The sequence below is a fragment of the Polyodon spathula genome, chromosome 1 (genome assembly GCF_017654505.1).
Source record: "Polyodon spathula isolate WHYD16114869_AA chromosome 1, ASM1765450v1, whole genome shotgun sequence".
Lineage (NCBI taxonomy): Eukaryota > Metazoa > Chordata > Actinopteri > Acipenseriformes > Polyodontidae > Polyodon > Polyodon spathula.
In genome coordinates this window covers 36593947-36615598 of record NC_054534.1, presented here as the reverse complement: position 1 = coordinate 36615598, position 21652 = coordinate 36593947, and the positions used below count along the sequence as shown (strand labels likewise).

Here is a 21652-nt window from a genome sequence, read left to right as displayed (position 1 = left end):
ACTTGGAGAACGCTAATTTAGCTTCATGGCTCTGACTCTGAAAGACTCTGACTTTGAAACTCTCTCGCAGCTTTGGTGCGTGATGCTCCCACCATTGCTTGCTTTAAATCGGCTCTCAAGGCCCATCTGTTCTGTCTTGCTTTCCATGCTCTTTAAGCCTGATATCTGCTATTAGCGGCTGTGTTGCTGCTACTATATCATGTATTATGCATTTCCCACTGTATTTAATGTATTATGCCTTTTTTATTGCATATCATGTATTATGCATTTCTCTGTATTTAAAGTACTATGGATTTTCTTGTTGTTACTGCATCTTGTAAAGTGCTTTGTGATGGTGGTCCACTATGAAAAGCGCTATATAAAATAAAGATTGATTGATTACAATTATTACAAAACCACAGTACAAAGTATCACATTATAAAATATCACATTAATCCAGTGCGCACTCCATATTTCTTTTATTTCTCTCTCTCTCTCTCTCTCTCTTTCTTTACCTGCTTCCCTGATAGTTTCATCGGTATTTATAGTTGACCATGTTATTAGCGCACAGTTTAAACCTGGTTTTCACATGTCAACTGAATTGCAAATGCTAACATGTGTGGATGGTTTGCTGAATCGCTATATTTGTATTTAAATGAGGTTCAGCCCATGTCAAGAGCTGATGCTAACTTGCTGAGTGGGCACAAAAGCATGTATTGCTAAATCACATATAGGGCAAAGACTGTTTGCCCACACATGCACCTGATTCTGGTGCGCTAACTGTCAGCTAAAATGTTTTGCAATTGCCTCAGTTAAGGTAATGTAAGGTTTCAAACATGGCTAAATAGGACCCCAGCTGTTAACTGTTAACCGTCTACTGACCACAAATGTCTCTCTCTGGTCGTTCCCTGAGATTGGGAAATGCTAATCTTCTGACAGTCCCTAAAATTTGTTTGAACTAGGGCCATGGCATTTAGTTATAATGCCCCTTGTCGTTTGAACTTGCTCCTGATTCATATCAGGAATGCTAGCAGAATTGAATCTTTTAAATCCTGTTAGAAAATATATTTGTTTGGGTCTGTTTATTTTTAGCTGGAATATATATTAGACACAGGATTTTTTAGATTTATTTTGTAAAACACCCTGGAATGCTTGCATGAAGAGGGTTTTATAAGTGAAATATGGATTATTATTATTACCGTAGCATAAAAAAAGAAGCTATTTCCTTTCTGGATTCATATTGTTGCCCCTTTTTTTTTATAGTTTTATATTTATTTACACAGAATTATAAAGAAGAATTTCAGCATTTGTTGTTAAATTGTTTCAACCCTCTGCTAAATCACAATGGAGTCAGTTTATTACTTCTCTTAATGCATTTCAAATTATACTGTATATTTTCTTAGCAGTTTCCTTTCTATATATATGCATCATTGTTTATTAATTTATTTATATATAATATTATATTATATATATATATATATATATATATATATAAATGAATATACCAGTGGACTGGTCACGTGGACCGGCCAGCAACTCACATGGATGACCGTATAGGAGCTGTGCCAGTTCCGAGAACCAGGCACACCTGGGCTACTTCAGGCTACTAAGAGCACCTGAGCCCAGTCTTACCTGATCTTCTCCAAATACAGTGTAAGCATGGTGGAAAAGCATAGAACAGAGTCTTGGGCCATCTGTGGTCCAGTGCACCTATGCTGAGAGGGTGACCACTCTGAAATACAAGTGGGGACTTCAACCGGGTAGAAAAGAGTATCTCTGCCCACCCAAATTTCTACCAGATGAGGTTCACAACCTCCAGGTTAAGTAACATACTGAATTGTGGGGGCCATCTCTCAAGAGAAGGTTCACCGCCCAGTTTCTTACCACTGGCAGGTAAACTGCTCTTACTGGTTCACTGTGAAGCCTAGCCATTGGAAGTGGCTGATGACTAGTCCTGTGTGCAACACTGCCTGTGCTGGTGACTTGGCACATATCAGCGTAATTGAGCACTGATGCCTTTGAGTCTCAGAGGAGCCAGTATAGCGTCCATGCTCTTTTGAGAAAGTGTGATGAGCTAGAGAATGGCAGTACACGGAACTTGTATGCGGTCCCTTGAAAAGCGAACTACAAGCATTTCCTGTGGCCAGGCGTTATTGGGATGTGAAAGCAGGCGTCCTTGAGGTCCACCATAGTGAACCAGTTGCCTGACCTGACTGACTGTAATAGTTGTTGCATTGTCAGCATCTTGAACCTTTGTACTCTCAAGTACAGGTTGAGTTGTCTGAGGTTGAGGATTGGTCTGGGACCTCCATCCCATTTTGGCACCAGGGATACCTGGAGTAAAACCCTTCTTCTTTGTTGAGAGGGTGAACAATTGCAATGCCTGTTTCTGCAGCAGCACCAATACCTCCTAAGGGTTCAAGATTGTTGTTACGATCATGTCCGGAAAAGTAGAACCGAAACGAAACTGCAGAGAGTAACCTGCCTTGATGGTGGTAAGCACCCAGGTGTCCGAGGTGCGTGATCACCAACAATCCAGGTGGATCTGATAGAATTGGCCCTGGACCTGTGGCAGCAAACCCTAGGACTGCTGGCTCACAGGAACTTTCACCTGCAGCTGCTGCTTGGAAGCAGGGTGCCAGTTAATCGGGGCAGCCTCTGCACTCTGCAGTCTGAAAGCGGTTCTGCGCATTATCCCTAGCAGGGGCTGTATAAGCCTGCATTTGCTTCTGGGGTTGAGGGTGCCTGTTTTGCCATTGCTTTGCCAGCTTATAGGCTGGGGCCAACTCCCTGGAAGTTTCTTGTGCTTGGTAAGAATGCTTTAGCATTTCATCCACTGGTGTTCAAACGTATGACACAGTGTTACAGGTGCTTCAAGCAATGACGCCATGTACTTTTCAGGCACTCGGGCCTGAGAAAGCCAGAGCTGCCTTCTGAGCTGAGGCCGCACAGGTCTTCTTCAGCACCACTTCTGTGATGCATCATTGTTTGTTGGGCCTTGATACGTCTCTTTGCAGCACGGTCAGCTGGACAAAGCATCCTCCTGTGCTGGTTGCAGGTTAGGCAATGGTGTCTGAACCCTAGGTTCTAACAAAGGGGAGGGTGGGGTGGTGCTACTGGTGCAAAGCTTCAAAAAGATTTTCCATTTGTCCCACAACCCTGTCAGTATTGCCAGAATGCCTGCTATGGCGGCTTCTGTTCCTCTTCCTTGGTGAAGGAGAGGGGAGGAGTTCTTCAAGTCAGAGGAAGAAGAGAAGGATTTAGAGGAGTGCAGACCTACACCTACCCATAAAGGATCATTCCCTAGCTCCCGATGTGTAAAAGGGAGTGGGGACTCTGTTGACCGCACTGCAGAGGACGAATTGGGAGAATCACGTTGTGCTGGTGTAAGAGATGCAGACCGGTCCCTGGAACAGTGAGCCAGGTTGCTTTCCAGTGTCCTCTTAGCAAAATGAGCCAAAGACGAGCAGGAGCTGCGGTCTTTACCAGCTCTCTCTGCATGCTCCCTTCCCAGGCAGTAGATGCACCTGTAGTGCTTATCCTCTACTGGAATGTTTCTCTTTCAATCAGCACAAAAGTGAAACCAAGGCATGGTGCAAGGTTGAAAAAACGGTTCAGCCCTGCAATGTATACTCACAAGAACAGACAGACTGCTAACGGTCTTCATGTCAAACCAGCCTGAACCGGGTCACTGGTACAGATTCTGGTATGAAGCAGATGACTGGTACCGACCTGGGTACCAATAGAGGTGACTGGTACCTACAAATTCATAGCTCACTCCCTTCCTCAGACAAAGACTGAAAGAGAAAATGGTGCAGAGCCTTATGCGTCACTCATATTTATCTCCTGGGGGCAGAGATGACGTCTGACACATACAGGGCTCTTAAAGTAGCAGTTTTTATACAAGTGCCCAGGTAATTCAGGCTACAAGATATGTCCTGTCAGGTAATGGTTACATTTCATACTTGAAAGGGAACTGCTTTAGAGTGTTTAAGAGAACTTCAAATTTATAAAAGTTGTTTGCTTCCAGATTTTTTTTTTTTTTAAATAACAGTTTCAGTAAAGTTTTCGAAAATAAGGCCCTATGTGTGTGTGCTGTAGAGTACAAGTACTATAGTTCAGTTTACTTACAGCTAGTGAATAATCAATGTGCTCAAGACAATGTAACATGAGGTACACAAGGTACACATGGTGTTTGTAAGAAAAAGACCTTCAATTTTTCTCAAACTGTGTTCAGAATATGCAAATACTCCAATGTAATAAGTGAAGATAATCTTCCTTTGCTTTGTTCACTAAATCCTTTATGCATTTTGCACTCACACACCTAAATGTGTCTTGACTGGACTTACATATTTCAAAACCGCTACAGTATATGTACGTATATATCTTTTCATCAGCGTCGTAACCAGAGCTGGCATTCTACTGAGGTCACACTTAGGTTTCAAGCTGTAGCTGGCAGTATTTATATAACTGCTTGGTATTTACTATTCAACCTCCAAATCTATGTTACACAGCAAAACAAGAGAAAAAACGAAGGAGTCTTTTGTACTTTAGTAGGGTATTTACATGAGCACCAGCACTGATAATTAAAATAAAAAACAACCGAGGACACGACCTCTGTGTCCTCATAGCTAGTTACGGCCATGCTTTTCATTGGTTACAAAAACAACTTAATAATACAAGAATTGGGAGACAATACAGTACTTCAGTACATGGGTGCGTCAAAAAAAAATCAAGGGGCTTTACCTGGAGGCAGAATTTTAAATAAATAAAATACAGATTTCAGCCCTCCTAAAATTGTTCAAGTTAACAAGGGTCTTTTTAAAAAAAAAATAAAAAACAAACAGCATTAAATCACTCCCATAACTCTCAACAAGAGTACGCGTGCCTCTGTTTTTTTTGTTTAGCTTTTTATTAAATAACTAGGGCTCTTCTTTTTCTGTTTTTATTTTTGGTCACATGATACTCCTTTAAAGTTATATTGAGCCAACTCCATTTCTTAATTAGTCTTGGAAACGTGTTGATTGTGAAACAAGGTTGCTTGTTTTTACTCCAATAACTTGAACGAGACTGATTCCGTTTGTTTCATTTTGTGAGTCGGCTGTTAGCAATCTTAGCACATGGCACCACCTGGAGGCTAAATGTTGTAATTGTGTTTTCCCCTTTGTAGTTGGGAAGTTAAATGCAGTACGTAATCACCACCCCTCAACAACATCCTAAAGAAAATACATTTTTTTATTTTTTTATTTATTTATTTATTTTTTTAAACTTGTGTCCTCCCAGTCATATTTAGTTTTACAATACAATCTAATTCCTTGGTTTCTATTAACAGCACTGTTTATTGATCAGTGCACTCAACTTACAGTACCGGTAATAAAAGATTATAAAAAAAATATTGTTATAGCTTCAGAGAAGTTAATGTAACATTACCTCCTAAAGTGTTTGCATTGTATTTACTTTTAATAATAACTAATATGCCCATTATGTATCTTTTAAGACACACAAGTACCACAGCCAGCAGGATAATTAGGGATGCAGCATTCGGCTCTTTTTCAGAGATGCTAAAAAAGAAAACTGTTGTTTTTGTTGTTGTCTGAACACAGCATTCTGAGTGCATTAGTGAATAGGATTGTGAGAAATCTTTGGCCTCCGGATCAAAGCCAGAGAAATATAGACACCAATGTTTGGAGTAGAACCAATGATCCAAGTAGAGTCTCTGTAATTAAACTGCATTGAAGCTCCCATTATAAATACAGAATGTGAGACATTAATAACTCAAGTTTAAAAGCAGTTCACAGGACACCTGCAAAGGCAGAAGAGAATGGAGTGCTTGTGGGACTTGGGCGACAGAGTGTTAATGACAAAGTCAAACAGACAGGACAGGTCCCCTACTGCTTGGAAGTCCACTAGCTGCTTTAGCGGTTGTGAAGAGTAGGGAACGACATTAATAGAGGAAATCTCTATCTCTGGAAGCAGCTCAGATGACAGCTGGCTGAGTCATCCCGCAGGCGAGTGCCTTCTGCGGCACCCCCTGAACTACGCTATAAAAGTCTACATTTAGAATCAATTATGAAATTCGGTAAACAAGTCTTCTAGAGTGTCTTTGAAAATGGAAAAGGGTTTAAGTCTCTAGGGTGTACTTTTCGAATTAGAGGTGCCTAAAAAAGTTCCTATGTTTCAACCCGTTTAAGTAATGCTGGCTATTCTTTATGCAAATGGAGAAAGGAAAGGCTGGTACCTAAATAATCGATTGATTTAGCCATTTTATATGTTTGCGAGTTAAGAAATATTAAACTACACCATCTACTGGCAGTTTGAACCAATGCACTTTTAGTTTATTTATTACTGTTACTCGGTAATTATATTATTTGTGATTTGTTAAAGTGAAAATATCGTATTACTCTGATTTGGCGCTGCAGCGTTTATTTTAAACTGATCAAAATGACTTCCGCCCTTAAACTAGGGCGGAGATTATATGAGGGCAGCCTTTATTAATAATACTAAACTTTACAAACGCTGCAATATTTTATTACATGATTTAAGGCATTTTAGAAGCGGCGCGTGAAAGGGTGAGATCTGTAGCATTATACTCGTGTGTTTTTGGGGCTTGAATGTAGTACATTTACTGACAGTTACCGAGAACCTATTAGGTGGGAGTTGGGAGGTCAGGGAGTACTGTACCAGTGAATCAGGAGTGGGTATTGGTTGTTAAGGAGCGGGTAAATGCTGCTGTGGCAGTTTAGTCCAAGAATGTGACGTAGTTGGTTTTTTGCACCAAAGGGGGTTTGCAATTGATCTGAAAAGAAAACCATCTATAAGAACTTCAGAGGGACTGTTGTTCTGTATGTAATTTATCTTGCATTTTCTTTCAGAACTGTACTACCACAAAATAAAATGTGCTTACTATGTGTGTGTGTACATTAGTTTGTAATTTACTTGCTAGTCTCTTCGGGGGCGTTACATGTACATAGTCAGTGTTGCGCGTTTATTTGTTTACTGTGTGTTTGTTTTAGTAGGGTGGAGAAGAAAAAAAAAAAACTTTGTTTCTTTATTGATAGCAGCGTTTATTTGAGGGCAGCCTCTATTGTAAAGCTGATATATGACTGCGACGTCAATATGAGGGCGGCGCCAAATTGAAGTAATACAGTATCTACGGGAATAATACAAAAGTAAAAGTTTGCTAATTTGACAGATATGCATTAAAGAAAGTTATTTACAGTTTTTAGTTACAAAATTGAATTACTATTGTGTATGCTAAACTGGTATCTATTGGATGTGATTATGATCTGTGCCAATAATGCATTTAAAATATTATTTAGCTTCAGAGTGCTTGTTTCAATACCTTTCATTGTGGAAATGAATGTTTATTTTGTTATAATGCATTTTACAGAAATATGACTCATTCCAGTTTACATATGACACATGATTTCAGCATTAGAACAATTTAAGAATGTTCAATATGGTGGTGATGGGGATTTACCGTACTTTATAGTGCACACAACACAATGTTAGTACAAATCCAACTGTACTTGCAGAATAATGAGAAATAAACAGTCATTTCATATTGTAATCCGATTTCATTTCACCCCTAAATACAGTAAAAACTGCAGCTGTGACATATTCTGAAATTCTTCAGGAATTTGTGCTAAAGAATGTCCTAACCAAGTTTCATCACAATTGGATAAGCAGTCCTGTGTTGAAATGTGAAACACAAAGTGCAACGTGCACCTCAAAGGGCAGTACCAATTTAAGAACAGAGTGATAAGGCAATGTAATTAAAACAGAAAGCAAAATAATAGACTCATTCACTATGGGGCCTACTTTCTAAGGGTTAGTTAGATTCAGCCCACAAAAACAATGATCATTACAAAACACTATGTTAACATAATGTTAAGTTTGTGACACAAACCCACAAAACTATGGGAATTGATGTTTTTACACTACAGCAATCTAGACGTGTTCTACCTTGGCATTGCAGCGTAGGCAGGGGAAGTGTGGCGTCTTCCCCTGGTACCCACATGTGTAATAGTTGGTCTGCCTCCACTGTTCTAGAGTGTACACAATTCAACAGCACAGTACTGTGAATACACAATATATGTTTCAAGATTCAGAAAATGAAGATGGCAGTGTTTTGAGATCTCTACAGTATATCAAGACCCCTTGAATATAAATACTGTAAGCACGATTTGTAAAATAAAGGTATGTGTAAAGCACCTGACAAGAAAGCCTGAAGTGCCCTATTTAAAAGTATGACTTAAGAAGCTGAAGGTGTGCTTCTAGTATGATGATCTTGGAAAACAGAAAGCACAGCACTCTGCTTCCCTGACGAAATCGAGGGAAAACACTGCTTATATTCCAGTCAATTACAGTACAAGTCTATCACAGCTGTGTCTGAATCAAGATGACGGTTTGCTGATCAAAATTTAGAAATATATTTACTTTGTCAGTATTTTAAATGACATACTGTTCAAGAACGTGAAATTAGAAAAAGATTCACAGTCCTGTGCTAACATATATAACATTATAATAAAGTACATTGGATATGTTTTGCTATTACACATGTGGGTAAATGGGGAGATGTGTTTATGCTGCAATTCCTACAGTAGCTAGAACACGTCTAAGTTAAGATTACTTTCCCCAATTTCCCTAGTTTTGTGGGTTTGTGTTGCAAACTTAATGTTATCTTAACAGTGTTTTGCAATGAATATATGTATAAACGTATAAAGTTACATACTTGTTACAATTGCATTCCTAATGCAGCAAAGCAAAATCGGTCACATCAGCCATAAGGTTTATAACTACACAAATGGCCCATAAATGAATATGCTACTGGGTTCATGGCATTTTTTTCTGCTGGCCTTCGAAGGCAGCACACACACTACCAACTTCATAAACTTAACCTTAGATGACATCTAGTCCATCTCACAGAGGGGTGTATGTATACACTAACATATTGAAACCATGCCACTGATAATATCCAGGTCACAATACAGTAAATATGATATTTCATGTAATGACCCTTAAGGCTGCTACACACCAGACGCGATGCTGCAAGTGGAACTGTGCAGCGATGCGTCAAAATGAATAGAACCTATACATTCAATAAGTATCTTTCACACCACAGGCGAAGCGACAGCGGCACCCACAGGGCGTCACCGGAGAGCACAAAATAAATGGGACTGAATCCTATTTTTCGCTGTTTGTCGCAATCAGAGAACAGCTTCAATGCACATGGTCCAGCAATGTGAAGTAGTATCCAAAATGATGGAGAAAACAATAATACTTGTCGTTGAATAAATTCTGAGAGCTTTATGACAAAGCACATCACAATTATGAAGATACAGATTTTAAAGATAATATATGGGAGTCAATTTCAAAGGAACTGGAAAAACCTGTTGTGTATTATTTATTGCCATATATGTTGAAATACTGTCAGAGAAGACACTCGTAATTTCCACATCATATTGATGAATATGTACCAGTCTTGTTCATAGTTTTGTCAATAGCAATTTTAATAGTTTTAAAGATCTGGCAGTTTTCAAATCTGTCACATCGCCTCTGTGTCGCTTCTGGCGTGTATGGTCAATATTGCTGTGAAAGTGTCTTGTCACCAATTTAAAAATCGCATCGCGTCTGGTGTGTGGAGACTTGATGTTTTCCTAATGTGTGTAAGAAGATGTTAAAATTACATAATTTCCCAGACTACAGTGAGCTACATGGTGCTTTTGTTAATGTATCATCATATTAGCAAACATAACCTTTGCATCACAATCCATATCTTGCACATGTAGAGGGAATCACAATTCCCTGATATAACACATCCTTTCATGTCTATAATTTGTAGTGTGTTCAAGTCCTGAGCTTGTTATCCAAGAATATAGGTTCCTTGGGTCTACTATCGGACTGCCAGGCCTTTCTGAAGAAGGAACATTTATCATTCTAGTCTGACGAATTACTTTAACTATTAACCATTAATTAACTTTGCTTCCATTGTGGCAGTCACACAGGAAATACACACCCACAGAGAATTGAACAATGTGTATTGTTTAAGAAAAGGACATTAAGAAAGAGATAAACAGAACAGGTAGACAAAGGGAGTGAGGAGAACCAGTTCTAAGGCTCAGCTCCACATCTGTGTGTTTGATACATCAGCAGCAGCCACATTTACAGACAATACATAACGCACCAGACAAATGCGTGCATTCGAGGAATATAATCACATTTAAGTTAATAATAAAAACAAAAGCTAAGTGTCCTTAATGTGATACATAAAGTGCCCTTAGACTCTATAGTGTTAGAACAAGGAAGAAAACAGGTGATTTTTATCATCAGCCACTACTAGTTTAAGTGTTCAGACAGCAGAGCAATCACATCTTGCTTACAGTTTGATTTTTTGTTAACTTTCATTATGAATGCTTCCAATACAAACTACGATGAATTACGTTTCAGAAATTTCAATCCTGTCAGAAATTATTTTACAACATGATTGATAGGATTAAGCATATACAAATATATTTAATAAATGCAATTCAAACCCTTCCCAAACCTTTAGTTTGTTTTGAATATGTGGTGATTGAGTTATTGAGTTACTGTACTAGTTGTGTTGTTCATTTAAACATAAAAAAGAGGTGCATCTTTCATTTGTATTTGGCTGGGTTGATCTTTTCATGGAGAACAGTAGTAAGTTTTTTTTGATAATCTACATGTACTGGTGTTGTTGGTATTTGGTATGTGATAAATATTGCATGTATGATGAAGACTGGATTTTGGCAGTGACTTTTAATTCATTCTCAAGAAGTGTAATACTATAGCTGCAAAAGAGATTCAATCCATTCAATTGAAGTTAGGAATTATGCAAAATATTTAAGGGCCATGCTTTTAACAGCACAGTATAGAACTATTTTCACTGAAATTATCTTAAGTCCACATCATCTGCATCATTGTCTTCACTGTTGTCTCTTCATTGTGGAGGTTATAAAATGAATTGTCCTCAAAATTCATTTCCAGTCTCCCAGAAGTAAGGAATAGGCATAGAATACATTTTTCTACGACCAAAGTCACTGTATAGTCGTTCTAATGTACTGTGTCCAGAACGTATTAAAGTTACAAGCTGCAATAGCTTGTTAAGAAACAGCAGTCTGGTCGTTTTTAATCTACTCCTTCGAACCCTTGAGCATTCTCCACTGCCATGAGAAGCCTCTCTCGCAAATCGTCAAACGTTTCATAGGTGGGTAGATCCAGGCGGTTGAAGCTGTAGTGATATAAACACATCAGTGTTAATTACACGTATGTCAATGTCAACTCAGGGAACGTTTTATATTTGTGAAACTGCTCTAGAATATAGCTGTATCTACAAAATTGTAATCTGTAAAAACAGACTTTAACTTAAAAGCTCTGTGAATAGAGCCCACTGCCTCATTTCTCTGAATACATTTATCTGTCTATAAACTCTTTCAGCATTATTGTATGGAACTTTGTAAAAACCTGAATATAACTAATTAAATGCTTTCAGTATCTGAAAAGACTGTAATTCATACAGTACAAAAGTGATGCACGGTATACTGAAGACCAGGACTGGTTTATGTGTGCTGAGTGGAGTTTTCCCTTAATTGCACTAGCAGTGTGCAGTTTTGAGTGGAGTTATCTGCACAAGACACCATTTATAGGTTTGCAGTGTTAAGAGGTTTCACAAAGAACAGCATGACTCTTACCACGTGTGAGCCCTGGGTAGTTTCTCAGGGGTTCCCCACTGCTCGATAGTAAACAGCTGAGGACCATTGGATCCTGCAAGGAATAAAATAAACAAAAAAGAATGCAACTCTGCACAGCATGGAGCTGTCATTTGGAAACAAACACATTGTAATCATTAGTTACCAGGGTCTCAATACAATATTTACTCACCATACAACTCAGCAAACCCATTCATAGGCACACGTGATGTTCCAGTAACAAACTGAAGTAGTCTGATACGCTTTTCTGCATCCATCAGTAACACAGCCTGCAAGAAAATACGATTGTGGCTTAAGCTTACTGAAATAATGCTAATCAATGAAAATATATGGTAAGGGCTATTGTATGCACAGAAGGCAAAATATGATTTGAGTTTTGGGGATCACATAGTTGTATTTGACAAATGACCATGATGGCCCTTATAATGTAAAACTAAAAGCATACTGTATGAATCTAGTGAAACAGTGTTCCAAATTGAATTAGAATTAAAATATATGACCTCTAAAGTAATAAAAAATTAGACAAGCAGAAGTATAGCTACAGTATTTTACTAATTACATTAATTTAAAAGAAAAACCCTGCAGTTAGATTAACTGTGTGAACAGGTTTAAAATTGCAATAAATATGTAGACCCACCCTATGACTGTTTATGAAGGGCACCAATGTTACATAACTGCCTAAATGGTTATCAAAATTAATTCTCAAAATAATAATTATAAAAAAAAAAAGTGAAACTGTGGAAGTCAAGTTTGAAAAGCAAACACAACACAAAAAATAAATAGTCTACTTAGCCTATACTGCCATGGAATTTCAAAATGATTTCAAATAATCTGCTTGTCACCACACTGTAGGATCACAGGGCACAACTGAGTCATAAGACAGTCCATGTCTTCAGTAATCAAGTTGAAATTGTTTTTGGTATAGTAGTGTATTACTACTAGTACTGAGAATATGAATGAACTACTGTAAAGAAAAATGTATGTTAACTATGGTGACTATATTCATTTGTTACCAAAATAAGCACTGAAAAGTTAGGGGGATTATTAGTTTAGTTTTTACTTGTTCCTATTACCTTCGAGAACCATTGAATAACAGGACGGTTTGGGCAGTAGTAAGCGTGTTTGTAGACTAGAGGTGCTGTTACTCAATCATTCACATTACAGTCTCCAGGCAACTGTAGCAAAAAACAGAAACATCCCCAAACAATCATGGACGGGATGGACAGGACGCTGAGAATATGAATGAACTACTGTAAAGAAGATTAATTGTTTTTATCCTGGGATTAAAACATCAAGACTTTAGGACCGGAGCCCAGACTCTCCCGTCCTCACTCCAACCAAACATTGCTGGACAAAGTTAATAAATAGGCTGGAGAAAAATGCAACATTGCTTCAAGTGTAATATATTTTTTAAATGTTTAAAATCTATTAAACCTGCCAAAAGAAATCCTCAGACTTGTATAATTATGGGCCCCACTGTATATTAGGTAGTACAATTCAAACAAGTTATGTTACTGCTGTGTACATCAAGAACAAAAATGGCTCATACATGGCTTTCTAAAAATCAACACGACTTTCCTAAAATATACCTTACCTCCAAAAATGCATTCATTTGCTTTTGAACTCTGTTAACAAACCTCCACTGAATCACAAGGCTGAACAAAAAAACAAAAACAAACAAAAAAAAGGATTGACATTACAAACTCAGCATCTGTAAAACACTACAAAGTCTTAATAAATAACATACATACATACATAACACAAAGTGTAATATGATTAAAAAGTTATTGAAATGACAATATTAATGTGTGTGTGTGTGTGTATATATATATATATATATATATATATATATATATATATATATATATATATATATATATATATATATATATATATATCAATAATACCCCCTACCTGTTCCAGTACAGACTGGTTTGAAGTCGCATATTCAGACGCTCATTGCTTTCTGGTAGACCTACTAAATCACTTGGTGCTGCATCTTACGGTTTAACAATATTCTCTTGTCTTCTGTATGGTAACTGTATATAGTACTCACTCTATGTATTCCTTTTTGTTGTCATTGGTTACAACCATTTCTGATCCATTGGGCTTCAAATCCACTTGATATGTCTTACAAAAAAATGAATAAATAAATAATTAACAAATGTGCATGTTGACATTAGTTGTTATTTTTGTTGTTCCTACAAGACAATGGTGCCTATTTAACCGATACGCTACTGGGTCTAAATATTGTGGTTTTGAATCTTTAAAAGAGGACACTGCTTAGAGATTTACATATTTTTACAGAGAAGCACACTAAAGAGGCTGACACGCACTGTTAGATGCTGGAATTAGAAGTACCCCTGTTTAGATCAATTGAATAGACCACAACCTGTAACATGGACATGATAAAGACAATTCAGAATGATTTTTGAAGGTAAATATTATTAGGCATTTTGAAAGCATGTTTCAAAACATTTGTCTGCTTGACTTATTTTAAGTTTAATTTTAAATGATCTATCAGTGAGGGGTTTTCAGGTTATGAATGAATGCTTTTCTAAAACTAACAAATGCAGCATAAAAATATATATTTTTGGAGTGTGCGTCTAGAAAAGTGGTATTTTAACACAATTTGCGGATGTGTTTGTAATTCATTTATTTATTTATCAATTATCATTTATAAGATGTGTTTGTAATTCATTTATTTATTTATCAATCATTTTTACTATTACACATATTAAACTGCATTTCTTTATGGAAGGAAGGGATATTAAATCTGAATTAGTAAATTTTTTTTCATTGGCCATAAAAGATAAGGGCTTGGGTTTACCTAACCCATTAGAATATAAAAAACCAAAAATGCACATTGTGTATTCTTTGATTTATAATAACAACAATACTCTTTCCCTATAGGAATTAGCAGAATTATAGCCTTGTTTGGCATTTGACCCATTACTGATTGGTTCATAATCTCTGGCTATTTCCTACTGTGTCGGGTAATACTGCTCCATTGTATAAATTAGCATGCAATTACTAGGTTCCCCAATGCCACAGCTCTGTCTGTTTTGTACTAAAACACACACACTGCAGCGTATCTAGATTGATGAACTTTGGTAACAGCACAGACAAACCCATGGGGAACACAATGACTCAATAAAAATACCCACACAGAGGAAACACATCTTACAGCTGCTCACAGTTAATTAGCCATGTTATATGCACATCAGATACAACAGCACCCCCTGTGGAGTTTATTTTAATTGCATCTTTGTATTTATTGTTTTTTGTGCAGTAACACAGCACTCAGTTAGGCAGATAAAACACAGCATGTGTTTGGTGCGAAGGGTAGAGCAATCAGATTTTGTTTTAACTAGATTGTTAGGATGTATCCTACTCAACTGTCATTTTCAACTGATAGATGGTCAATTCTATGTACATACCTTATGCAATACTATTGTTTTGTGCATACAGATAATAAGTGTGCAAAATGTAATTTTTTTTTTGGTTTTCAACTAAAGGTCATTTGCAGGTCACAGCTGACCTGTCCACAATTTGAAATGTTCATTAATTATTAACGTAATTTAATTATAAATCAATCACTGAACTATATGCTTGGAGTGTACAGTACATTAGGCTTTATGGACCTGGTAAACATTATTTGAAACTCTATTGTACTGACTGATTACTTTTAGTAGTGTTGGATTTTAAATGCACAGGCATAGGAGACACCTGTATGCCGTGTACTTTTGATAAAAAACAGAACACCAGGTTTTTGAAAAAACAGGTTAACCCTCATGCAGTTTTGAAAATACCTGAAATGTAAAATGCGTGTTGGTGTTACACTTTACTTGACAAGGCCTACCGTCTAGCAGCTTCCCATGAAATACTGCCATTCCTGCCACTCGCCCGATAAACTTAAAGTAGGAAAGATGATCTTCGTTACACAGACCGGAGTTTGGGTTGATCTGAAGGGTATAGTTATCTCTGAAAAGGACAACAGGGAGACAAGATCAAAAATGTAAATGTTAAAAACACATTTCTAAGATAATACTGTAATTCACTCACTTCCTTTAAATGTTACTGGAAAACCCTGTCTGACTGCAAACACTATTCTGTTATTTATTTATTTTTTTTTACTTTATCTGCTATATTAAATTTAAATAGATTGACAGGACAGTGAGAAAGCAGGCTTAGTCTACACTGACAGACAACACTCACAAGGCACGTACTAGAACGGAGACTATCTTTCATGAAGCAGAAGAAAGATAATACATAAATTAATACTGTAGTTACGTAATTTCCCGTAAATTGATTTGATACAGACATTAAATATAGTTTGAACAACAACATTCAAGGTTCTTTCCTAGAGATTAGGGACCTAAACAGGTTAATGGAAATCTCAGATCGAGTTTCTAATTGTTCTTCAACACCATTTCACAAACGCAGTTGATCTTATTAAAACATTTTCAGGAAGTGGTTCTGAACGACAGGAAATGCCTGTGAAGCCAGTAACATGATGGTTCTTTTTCTAATTTCTTATAAAAACCCAATTTTTATTCATGCAAGTTATTGCCATGATTATGATCTTATTCTGTGAAAAAAAAAATCGAAAGGTAATTACACACTTTAAAAAATAAATGAATATTGGATAGTATCCTATTAGCCTTTATATTGAGACACATTCCATGACTCTTTACACGTAACACATATTTTAATGCAATTAGCATGCTAATGCTATATGCATACATACCTCAGGGTCTCGGACTAATTCCTGTTCAATTTTTTGTGTCTTGAAATGGCTTCAGCCCTGAAAACGAATTAGTCCAGCCCTGACTAAGTCCAAGTTTCTTCTAATTTTTGTCTTGGTTGGATAGTCTTTGTACACTAAACAGTTTGCTGTGTTCACACTCACGTTGCCGAGTACTCGAAGAGCCCGTAATAAGGATTGAACATTTCCTTTGACAGCAGGAAGAACCACTCCCTGGCCACACCGCCATAGTCCAGACCCTTCTCTGACTCAAACTCAATCCACAGTCTGGCTTTCAGATTGTCTGGCTTCTTCAAGGACATGATTCTTCTGTAGGACTCCTCGAATATGTTGTTCCTGCGCAGCTTCATTTCAAATCTGTTTGGGATATCTGCCTGGAAGAAGAAAACATAATTCAGTCTTGTTTAGTATGTCCTTAGCATTCAAAGTTCACAAAGTTGCCTGGTACATTTTATTGCGATTTATTAAGCATGCCTGAGTTGTGCTCTGCTTTGCCTGTGCTGCTCTACACTCGCTATGCTTTTCCTTTTTATACCTGATAGACCTTTTTCTGTTTTCTCATGTCAACTCCAAAGAATACAACTGAAAAAGCTTGTATGCCCAAGTCTATTATTTCTAGCTATCAAGTCTATTATTTCTAGCCTCAATGGCAGCATACACAGTACAATAATGTAAACAGCGACAGCGAGTGGGAGAAGTACAGGCGTGGAAAAGTACAGAGCAGTTTAGAAGCAGTAAGGAGAAACTGCATCTTTAATTGCTTTAATCAGAAAACAGAGGACATTAGGGAAACACAGCTGCAACTCAAAGTCAAACAGCCGCGTGTGTTTTTCTGATAACAAACAAGCTGAAACTCGGAGCAGCTGATTCAAATTCAGCGCCGTTCTGAGACACGGGCGAGGGGAGGAGCCAACAGCACAGCAGAACAACTCAGTTAAACGAGGCAGTCTTCCCAGCGACAGCGAGTGGGAGTACAGGCGTGGAAAAGTACAGAGCAGTTTAGAAGCAGTTTGAAAGCAGGTTGACAGCTGCAGAAGAAACTAAACTTCAAAAAAAAAAAAAAAAAAAAAAACCCTCAACATGGTCTTCAAGCCAGTAATCTGTGACACCTGCTTGATGTGGGAAATCCGAGAAAACCAAGCGGAGCTAAACCAAGTGTGCGTAAAGTGCCGCGCGATCCAGGATTTGCATAAACTAGTAAGTATGCTAGAAATGGAGCTGGAAGAAGTGAGACAGCAACAGGATCTTGAGGAACTGGCACACCCACAATTCATGGAAGTCTGCATCACCCCTAACAGACTGAAAGCCACCAGGGAGCTAGAAGGTCAGAACAGCTGGGTTCAGGTAGGCAGAAGCAGGGAAAAAAAAAAACTTTGTCAAACACAACCACCATAAATAAAAAAAAAAACAACAAATTTGAGTCACTTCAGGATTTTGATGAGCAGAACCAACAACAAGAGAACGAAAGGAACAACATCCAGGACCCTATTGACAGTGGTGACCAGAAAGCAAAAAGAAGGGAGGTCATGATTGTTGGGGACTCCATATTGAGAAACACAGCAAGTTCAATTCGCAGTTTGGACCCCCTTATTACTACCTGTGTGCTGCCTTCAGGGAGCCTCGGTCAAGCACATCACTGAGAACGTGGACAGGCTCCTAGAACGAACAGGAGACGACCCGGTAGTAGTCGTCCACATCGGTACAAACAACATTGGAAGAGACAGACCAAAATCCCTGCAAAAAAATTCAGAGAGCTAGGAAGGAAATTAAAAGAGAAAACCAAAACTGTGGTATTTTCTGGTATACTACCGGCACCTTGCAAAGGACCATATGGACAGCTGGAAATAATTAATCAAAACGCATGGCTGAAGACGTGGTGCACACAGGAAGGCTTCACCTATCTTGATCACTGGACCACATTCTACAGCGAGGACTATCTGTATAGACGGGACGGACTGCACTTAAATAACAAGGGAACCAGTCTACTCGGAGAAAAGATCCTCGAGCAGGTTCAGAAGCATTTAAACTAGAAAGGAAGGGGGGAGAAATCAACAAAAAAACAGAAGGGAGACCGCATCAAAACAAGAACAACTCAGGTAAGACAACCATTAAACGTATTTATCTAAATGTTAGAAGTATCAGAAACAAAATTCTAGAACTTGAAGCTACTGCACTAACAAGTAACTACGATGTGATAGGTGTTACAGAAACTTGGTTGTCTGAGAGTGATGGGGACGAAGACAGGACAGAAGAGGAGGAGGGGTAGCGCTATACATAAGAAACAGTCTTGAAGCCCAGGTGTTAAACCTGGACAAAGAAAATAAAGATGAATCAATATGGGTCAGAATAACGGACAAAAATTCAAAGGGCATAATAGGAGCATGCTATAGACCACCAGATTCAGACGGTGAGCAAAATATCGTATATATATCTGTTATACAATGACATTAGAAATGCGTGTAGCAAAGGAGAAGCCATACTAATGGGGGATTTCAACTTCCCCCATATAAAATGGGAAAACCCGGTGGGTAGCACGAAGGATGAAGTTGAAATGGTGGAAATGACAAATGACTGCTTCCTAACACAATTTGTCAAGGCACTAGAGGGGAGGCATGCCTTGATTTAGTCTTTTCAAATAACGAAGACAGAATAACTAAAACAGAGGTCAGAGAACCACTGGCAAACTCAGACCACAACATGGTCTCATTTGAAGTGTTTTTTAAAACCCCAAAAGTAAAGACTAAAACTAAGGTTTACAATTTTAGAAAAGCAAACTATGAAGATATGAAACAGAGACTAACAGAAGTAGATTGGAGTAAAATAGAGAAAACACCCACAGAAGAAGGATGGTTGTTCTTCAAAAATGTAGTACTAGAGGTGCAAAACAATTACATCCCTAAAGTAGACAAATCTAAATGTAAAACTAAATTGCCAAAATGGTTTAATAGATCAATAAAAAAAATATTCAGCAAAAAAAGGCACTTCATAGAGCATTAAAAAAGGACCAAAAAAAGTACGCAGAAACAGTACACGGAACTGCAAACGCAAGTCAAAAAGGAAGTTAGAAAGGCCAAGAGAGAAATAGAAATGAACATTGCTAAGGGAGCTAAAACCAATTCCAAAATGTTTTTCCAATATTACAACAGCAAGAGAACATTCAAAAAGGAGATTAAATGTTTAAGAGATACAAATGGCAAAATCGTAGATGAAGAAAAAAAAATAGCAAATATATTAAATGATTACTTTTCACAAGTTTTTACAAAGGAAGATACTGACAACATGCCCCACATGTCATCCAGTTCCTATCCAGTTTTAAATAACTTTAGCATAACTGAGGCAGAAGTGTTAAAGGGACTAGGAGCTCAATAAACAAATCCCCTGGGCCGGATGAGATCCTCCCAGTAGTACTCAAAGAAATGAAAGTAATTTACAAACCGCTAACCAAGACCATGCAGCAGTCTCTTGACACAGGGGTGGTACCGACAGACTGGAAAATTGCAAACGTAATACCGATCCACAAAAAGGGAAACAAAACTGAACCAGGTAACTACAGACCAGTAAGCCTGACTTCTATTATATGCAAACTTATGGAAACTATAATAAGATCCAAAATGGAAAATTACCTATATGGTAACAGGGTACTGGGAGACAGTCAACATGGTTTTAGGAAAGGGAGATCGTGCCTAACTAACTTGCTTGATTTTTTTGAGGATGCAACATCGATAATGGATAATTGCAAAGCATATGACATGGTTTATTTAGATTTCCAGAAAGCTTTTGACAAAGTCCCGCACAAAAGATTAATTCTCAAACTGAACGCAGTTGGGATTCAAGGAAACGCATGTACATGGATTAGGGAGTGGTTAACATGTAGAAAACAGAAAGTACTGATTAGAGGAAAAACCTCAGAATGGAGTGTGGTAACCAGTGGTGTACCACAGGGATCAGTATTAGGTCCTCTGCTATTCCTAATCTACATTAATGATTTAGATTCTGGTATAGTAAGCAAACTTGTTAAATTTGCAGATGACACAAAAATAGGAGGAGTGGCAAACACTGTTGCAGCAGCAAAGGTCATTCAAAATGATCTAGACAAGATTCAGAACGGCAGACACATGGCAAATGACATTTAATAGAGAAAAGTGTAAGGTACTGCACGCAGGAAATAAAAATGTACATTATAAATATCATATGGGAGATACTGAAATTAGAGAAGGAATCTATGAAAAAGACCTAGAAGTTTTTGTTGACTCAGAAATGTCTTCATCTAGACAATGTGGGGAAGCTATAAAAAAGGCTAACAAGATGCTCGGATACATTGTGAAAAGTGTTGAATTTAAATCAAGGGAAGTAATGTTAAAATTGTACAATGCACTAGTAAGACCTCATCTTGAATATTGTGTGCAGTTCTGGTCACCTCGCTATAAAAAAGATATTGCTGCTCTAGAAAGAGTGCAAAGAAGAGTGACCAGAATTATTCCGGGCTTAAAAGGCATGTCATATGCAGACAGGCTAAAAGAATTGAATCTGTTCAGTCTTGAACAAAGAAGACTACGTGGCGACCTAATTCAAGCATTCAAAATTCTAAAAGGTAATGATAATGTCAACCCAAGGGACTTTTTCAGCCTGAAAAAAGAAACAAGGACCAGGGGTCACAAATGGAGATTAGACAAAGGGGCATTCAGAACAGAAAATAGGAGGCACTTTTTTTACACAGAGAATTGTGAGGGTCTGGAATCAACTCCCCAGTAATTTTGTTGAAGCTGACACCCTGGGATCCTTCAAGAAGCTGCTTGATGAGATTCTGGGATCAATAAGCCACTAACAACCAAACGAGCAAGATGGGCCGAATGGCCTCCTCTCGTTTGTAAACTTTCTTATGTTCGTATATTTTAAAACCATGACAAAAAAAAACAAATCTGTCTGATGAACTACACATTTACAAACATGATCTCAAGTGATTTTATTAATCACATGGATGAATAGATAGCCCGACACGTTCCTATGATTTTGCCTGTCTCAATCTTCTAGTAAAGAACACTGCAATTAAATTAACATAATTGACTCATTGGTTCCTAAAATTGTAAGAATATGTAGAGGCGCCTCCACCCCATGACCAGGGTTATGTATCCAACAGTGGGGAATAATAATGAAAAATGAAATGTACCAATTCAGA

General features: G+C 37.7%; 2 protein-coding genes across 2 annotated transcripts in view; both read right to left on the bottom strand.

Annotated features, from left to right (window-relative positions):
- Positions 1-10002: 10002 nt before the first annotated feature.
- On the bottom strand, positions 10003-12794 carry LOC121319196 (E3 ubiquitin-protein ligase NEDD4-like). The gene is made up of 4 exons (XM_041256429.1): positions 12769-12794; positions 11881-12047; positions 11691-11763; positions 10003-11230 (listed from the first exon to the last, which is right to left on the bottom strand). Exons 1-4 carry the CDS (start codon positions 12792-12794, stop codon positions 11128-11130), a joined length of 369 nt encoding a protein of 122 aa, XP_041112363.1. The 3' UTR covers positions 10003-11127.
- Positions 12795-14563: 1769 nt separating this feature from the next.
- LOC121318113 (E3 ubiquitin-protein ligase NEDD4-like) overlaps positions 14564-21652 on the bottom strand; it is a 79924-nt gene continuing 72835 nt past the window's right edge. Inside the window, exons 18-19 of the mRNA XM_041254423.1 lie at positions 16621-16850; positions 14564-15692 (exon numbers count right to left, since the gene is read on the bottom strand). Of these exons, the coding sequence (XP_041110357.1) occupies positions 15494-15692; positions 16621-16850 (429 nt within the window). The 3' untranslated portion in view covers positions 14564-15493. The remainder of the gene's footprint in view (positions 15693-16620; positions 16851-21652) is intronic.